The sequence below is a fragment of the Arvicanthis niloticus genome, chromosome 14 (genome assembly GCF_011762505.2).
Source record: "Arvicanthis niloticus isolate mArvNil1 chromosome 14, mArvNil1.pat.X, whole genome shotgun sequence".
In the NCBI taxonomy this organism is placed as follows: Eukaryota; Metazoa; Chordata; class Mammalia; order Rodentia; family Muridae; genus Arvicanthis; species Arvicanthis niloticus.
This window is the reverse complement of record NC_047671.1, coordinates 15904793-15910792: the sequence shown is the minus strand read 5'-3', so window position 1 is coordinate 15910792 and position 6000 is coordinate 15904793. Positions and strand designations below refer to the sequence as shown.

The following is a 6000-nucleotide window of genomic DNA, read 5'->3' as shown; positions in this document are numbered from 1 at the left end:
CACGGTAGTGCTTTTCCCCCTCTGTACAGCGGGGCAGTAAAGTACAACAACTAAGGTAGACTCTATCCCAGAAAAGAATCTACTTCCAAGCAAAGAAAGGCAATGCCATTACGGATTCTCATGCACAAAAAGGCACAAGACAAGAGTAGACCGGGTTCAAACTGGGTGGGCTGAATTCACTTCTCACCCAGTGTCCACTGAAATTAATCTTGGGAGACTTTTTGAGCTACGACTCAGAAAACACCCACATCACAATCAGACTCTAAGAACATGGGAACTATTTTATCCCAAACTTTTTAAACTTAGGGAAGTTTTTTTTTTTTTTAAAGTCTTATTCAAAGATAGCAATGTATAAGGAACAAAACGAACAGTTTAACTAAGCTGTCAGGAATTCTAGATTCCTTAAAAGCATAGGACAGGCGAATTACAAACTTCATCAATAACTAGAAATAATTTCTATGGCTCTTAGTAAGAAAACCAAGACAGGTAGCTTGGCTCTGAAGAGATACTTCTTAACAAACATTTCCCACATAGTTTATGAAGATGATTAAATATGGGAAACTCCATAAAGTACAAAAGGAAGCATCAAGTTACAGCATGGCCTGGTCAGATAACCTGGACTTTAAAAACCTGTTACACTAAAGCTTACTCTTCTCACTCCTATTCCCCAATCATAGTGAAATGGATCTAAAGACAAACATTTCTAAAGAAGGTATCTTTTTATAATTCTGTCAATACAACATTTTAAAAAGAAATCACCAAACTTATACAGATAAAATTAGGTCTGTAACAAAAGTATTTATAAGTACATAAGAGTAGAAACTGGTGAAGCTTTTTACAAAACAAGATGTGTACGTTGGACTGAGATGTACAGTCAGCAGCGCTCTGGTTTCTAGGAGCCTCCCGAAGCTTCTGAAGCAGGCTGCACAGCATGGTCATTTCTGTTGGCACAGAGAAAACTGCTATGCACAGTGTTTCCAGAGCTCAAATGCCTACTACAATTTAAAATTCACAGAAAACTCTCAAAGAGTAAAACCACCTCACTGATGATCTTGATTGCAGTCACACTATTTATCCAAGCCTATTTTTTTTTTTTTTTTTGCTACAGTAAAATAAAAGTTTAAAAACTAACTAACTCTACACATGATCCATAGTGTACATGGGAAAGTCCTGGTAGAGTGTGGAGGGAACCAGAGCTGCACAGTACAGCTGGCTGTCGCCTGTCATTTAGTAGAAGGTGTCTTGCCACTGAGATTGGACTCAAAAGTGCAAAAGGAAAGCATTTTAAAAACCAAACCTAGAATTCAACTTCATATATTGACTCAGTTTTATTTGCGCTAGTAACTAGGTAAAAAGTATACATATTGTGTCTGTGGTACAGTCAATGTGTCTCAGCTCTACTTCAGTCTCTGTACAGTCACCGCCAAGTGACCACTGATGGCAAAGAAAGGGCTGAGAATAACCAACAGGTATAAAAAAGTTTGCAGTCTTGCCCCAAGATACAAAAACTGAATTTTAAACAATGTCAAAGCATACATGATTTAAACAGTATATGAAAAAAAGTCACACATCAAATCAAGTACAAAAATATCCAAACTACCTGTTACCGACTGCACTGTTTCCATTATTCTGCACAGTATTTCACAAAGAATTTAGCAGTTTCCAAACTAGTCATTATTGTAGTTGAAGCACTGCCACCTTGCAGAACAGGGAAGCGTCAGGCAGAGCAACACTGCTTTAGTGTTTTATAAATACAAAACCTTCTCCCTAGGAATGAAGGGAAAACAATTCCTCCCCTAGGCTTTATTTTGTTATAACCAACCTTGTGCCTAGAAATATAGAAGAATTCATTTACTGTTTAACAGGGCAAAGTACACATCTTGATAATGGTCATCCATTAGGGATAAAAATTGTAATCTTAAATGGCATTTCTTTGACTGATAATTGTAAGGAATTGTCAATATGCACACAGATTAGTGTTTTGTCTTGGGGGGAAAAACCCTGAAGTCTGCAAGACAGTATGAATTTAATTCACCTTCACTGTTTAACTTGCAAAAACCATTCTGAGTAAAAGGTTGATAAGAGGTTTTTAAGAGTGAAGTTGCTCTTGGTAAAACTGGCTCACCCACGTGCCACTCGCGCACAGTCTGTTCAACAGTAACTTCCCTCTAAGTAACAGGTGACTTGACTTTGAGAACTCGTCAGCCTTAACAGCAGCAACACTGGCTGTACTCTGCAGTCACACCCCGTGTCCTGCATGTGAGGAGCTCTCACAGACTTAAAGGCTGAGTCCCCAGCACTGGAATGACTCCTTCATACACAACAACCAGTGAAGATTTAGTAAGAATTGGATCTTCCTGATCTCCAAGCTCTGAGCCATGCCTGAAAGTTCTAAAATAGAAAAAAAGTTTTAATTCAGTTTCTGTCTGCTAAGAGCAAGGCAGCAAACACATCTTTCAACCCTTTATGAAAAGACAGAGCAGAACAAAAAATGCAATAGATCTTCAGATTATAAACACGAGTATATTTCATAGTCCACCATCCTGGAAATGGTTAGGGCGTCTGTGGTGTGAGATCTCAGTCTAAAGGCTGTGGGTCCGCGATGGGCATGGTGTGCAGGACTTCGTCCAGGAGTTGCAGAGCTCTGTGGAGGTGAATCTCAATCCAGCATGGGGTTTCTTTGATGCTCTGTCTGGGGTAATCTGGGCCCCAGCCCTTCACAAAGCTCATCCTGAGGATGCACAGGCGCCGGAGGTCATCCACACCAATGCCAGCAGCCGCAGACAGACCTAACAGAAGCACAAGTGTGGAGGGCGTCAGGGAGCAGGGGCCTCTCTTCCCATCCCCCCTTCCACAGTCTGCCACCTTATTTTCCTCTCAGCATACAACTTCTCTGTCAAAGTATCAACAGTAACTGCAGACCTAAACCTTAGCAGTGGTGAGTGAAAATTTTGGTTAAGACAGTTATATTTCATACACACACACACACACACACACACAAACTACCAGAGAACAAATACATTTCCATATGCCACCAATAATTCCCCCACTCTCCTCTTCAGGAGTATAGGAGTAAAAACCAACTTCTTGGTGAAAGACAGGGCATGTCCACAGTTCTAAGAGCCTCAGCATCAAAACTGCCACACTAGAGTAAGACAGGACTAATAATCAGAAGCTCATGTACTTGGCCGTTCTTAGACATCTCAGTTGACTTGTGTCTGTCTCTCAGTTCTGAGCTAATATGGAGGGGAAGCATGGATAAAAGTAAGAAACTCAATACTAGTCTGAATTCTTAAGAAAACAGATCATGTCTACAACATTAAAACTAGCCAATAGTTTAAGATCCCCAATCTAATTGAATTAGTGATGTCGTGTGTATACCTAAATTGTAACTCTTGAACTATGTCACAACAGACTCTCTCATTTCCTAGTCAGAACAGACAGTCATGTCATCATGTTATCATTAGTACCTTGAAACTAATGGCAAGAATTTGCAAGTGCTGTGGAGAGCCCACAGGGTCTCTGCAGATCTCTGCACCAGTGTGATTTGCTTACCACACTGCAGAAGTTTAAGAACAGGGGTTGAATGAATCACTAGCTATGCCTTCAGACATGCAAGACGGGTGCCACGTGTTTCCATCAAAAAAGTCTATAGCCAGGAGTTTAACTCTGCAGTAAAAAATTCCCCATCAGTGTGAAACCTGGCACAGATCAATTTTACCCTAAAGTTAAAAGTCTACAAGTTATAAACTGCCACCCTCACTTAGCTCTCTCTGTGTCCAGAATACTGTTTCTAAATGGAGCTGTCCAGTTCTGAACCTGCAATAGCTGTTCCCATCAGCACAAAGCCAAGCACTCAGCAAGTGTCATAGGAGAGACTGAAATATGCCAATCCCCTTTATGCCCTGATGCAAACAGGCTCCTATCCTAGGAAAAGTGAAACTATAATAGAAGAAAGGTTTTTACAAATTCAAATGTTATAACTCAGTAAAAATTTAATTTCTATTATTGCTTAAAACAATCAACTGAGAATCAAGATTAAAAGCCACCATTGCATTTTGAACAGAAAAATCAAAGGCATACGTACTAATTGCTGGGGCTATTCCACCTACGGACCCAGGACCAGGGATGTTTCCTGCCACAGCTGCTGCCTGGGCAGCAGCTGCGGCTTGCGCAGTAGCCGCCTGTTGCTGCATCTGCCGGTGACACTGCCGCAAATCAAATACCTTTTAAAAGCAGAAGTGTAAATTTAATATATGAATGCACTATCAAAGATTGCATTCCAACAAGCAATATATCAACAACCCAGAGATCCATTTGCCTCTCACAGGAAAAGAGCTAACTAGAAGCTTTTACATTTCAGGGCCTTCCATAGTACCCAGGTTTGGATCCGCAGCACCCACGTGACAGCGTGTAACTATGTAACTGCAGTCCCAGGGGATCTGATGCCCTCTTCTAGCCTCCAAGGGCTCCAGACACTCGGGGCATAGACAGACATGAAGACAAAGCACCCAGACACACACATAATTTTTCAAGATAAGTTTTTAAAATTTGACAGTTTGGTTTTCAGCAAGAGGTACATCATTTCAGTGTCTGGAACAGATCCATGTGAGCCAGCTGTCCCTTGCTTTGTGATAAGCTACCTCTCTGTGCCAAAATAACAAGAAACAGTTCATCCTTTTAGAGTCAAACTATTAAGTTGTCTTTTAAGCTACAAGGGATGGCTTTGATATCTAGACAACATCTTTGACAATGCTTAAAATTGGAAAATATAGCAAACTGCATTGTCACTATATAAGAAAACATGTATAGTTATTATATTTAAAACATTGTGTGTGTGTGTGCGTGTGCGTGTGCATGTGCATGCAATGTGTATGCAGATGCCCAAGACAGCTAGAAGAGGGTATCTAAGTCCCTGGAGCCAGAACTGCAGGGAGCTGTGACATATCTCATGTAGGCCTAGAACAGAGCTTGGGCCTTCTGGAGGACTGACAAGTACTTTAAACTGAGATTCTAAAGCTTGTGGAGAAAGTACTTTGCCAACTGAGCCATTTCTCTAATCTTTACCCTAGAATTTAGTTTTAATAAAGTCCAAATTATGAACTGTTTTTACAAATCAGGCCTTTGGTGTTTAAAGTTATCAACAATCATCTAGGTTTAATTCTGATAGCTTATATGAAATTCACATTTTATTGTGTTTTACATTGCCTATATGCAATCACTTTTTGAAAACTGATCACTAATCAAGTATAAGACATGTAATTGTTTTTTGGGGGGTTGGGGTGGAGTCCCTATGTAGTCCTGGTTGGATTGAAACTCACTGTGTAGATTAGACTGGCCTAGAGCCCACAGAGATTTTCCTGTCTCTGCCTCTCAAGTACTAGACTACAAGGATGTGCCACCATGCCTAGCCCTTATGTAATCTTATTAAATATAGGCTAAAAAAAAAAAAAATGTTCAACCCTCCTCCCCACCCACCAAATCATTAAAATCAACCAAATAATCTTCACATATGGGTACAGTACAATTATGTTGTAAGTGATTGCATCAGCTGAACAAATAGTACACCAGTGGCATATATTACAAGAAATCACAAAAATGAAAACTGATGACTTGAATCTGAAGATGAATAAAAACGATGTGCCAGATACTACAGGAACCCTTTCTTCCATACATCCTTCATGTAACTACGAAGCTAAGAGTGGAAAACCAAGTTTTCAGTCAAGCCATACAACCTTTCTAAGACCTGTATGCTTACTGGCTTCCCACAGAAAAGGTTAGCTCTATACAAAGACTCCCTGAATGGGAAAACAAGTGCACTCACTAAATGGAGCCATCCTTCTTTCAGAATCATCTAAGTTGTTGATAGAAGTAATTCAAAGAGACCAAAGGCTATAAATATTCTCTTTAGCAAAAATACAAAACAGTATTTCTGACCCGCCCTTCTTAATCTAAGGAACAAGTTAACTATGAATATTTATGATCATGGTTACTCTCATG

The 6000-nt window shown here is 40.0% G+C and overlaps 1 protein-coding gene across 1 annotated transcript in view; it reads right to left on the bottom strand.

Annotated features, from left to right (window-relative positions):
• Nucleotides 1–1303: 1303 nt before the first annotated feature.
• Smad4 (SMAD family member 4) overlaps nt 1304–6000 on the bottom strand; it is a 49889-nt gene continuing 45192 nt past the window's right edge. The window contains exons 11-12 of the mRNA XM_034517773.2: nt 4088–4226; nt 1304–2789 (exon numbers count right to left, since the gene is read on the bottom strand). Of these exons, the coding sequence (XP_034373664.1) occupies nt 2578–2789; nt 4088–4226 (351 nt within the window). The 3' untranslated portion in view covers nt 1304–2577. The remainder of the gene's footprint in view (nt 2790–4087; nt 4227–6000) is intronic.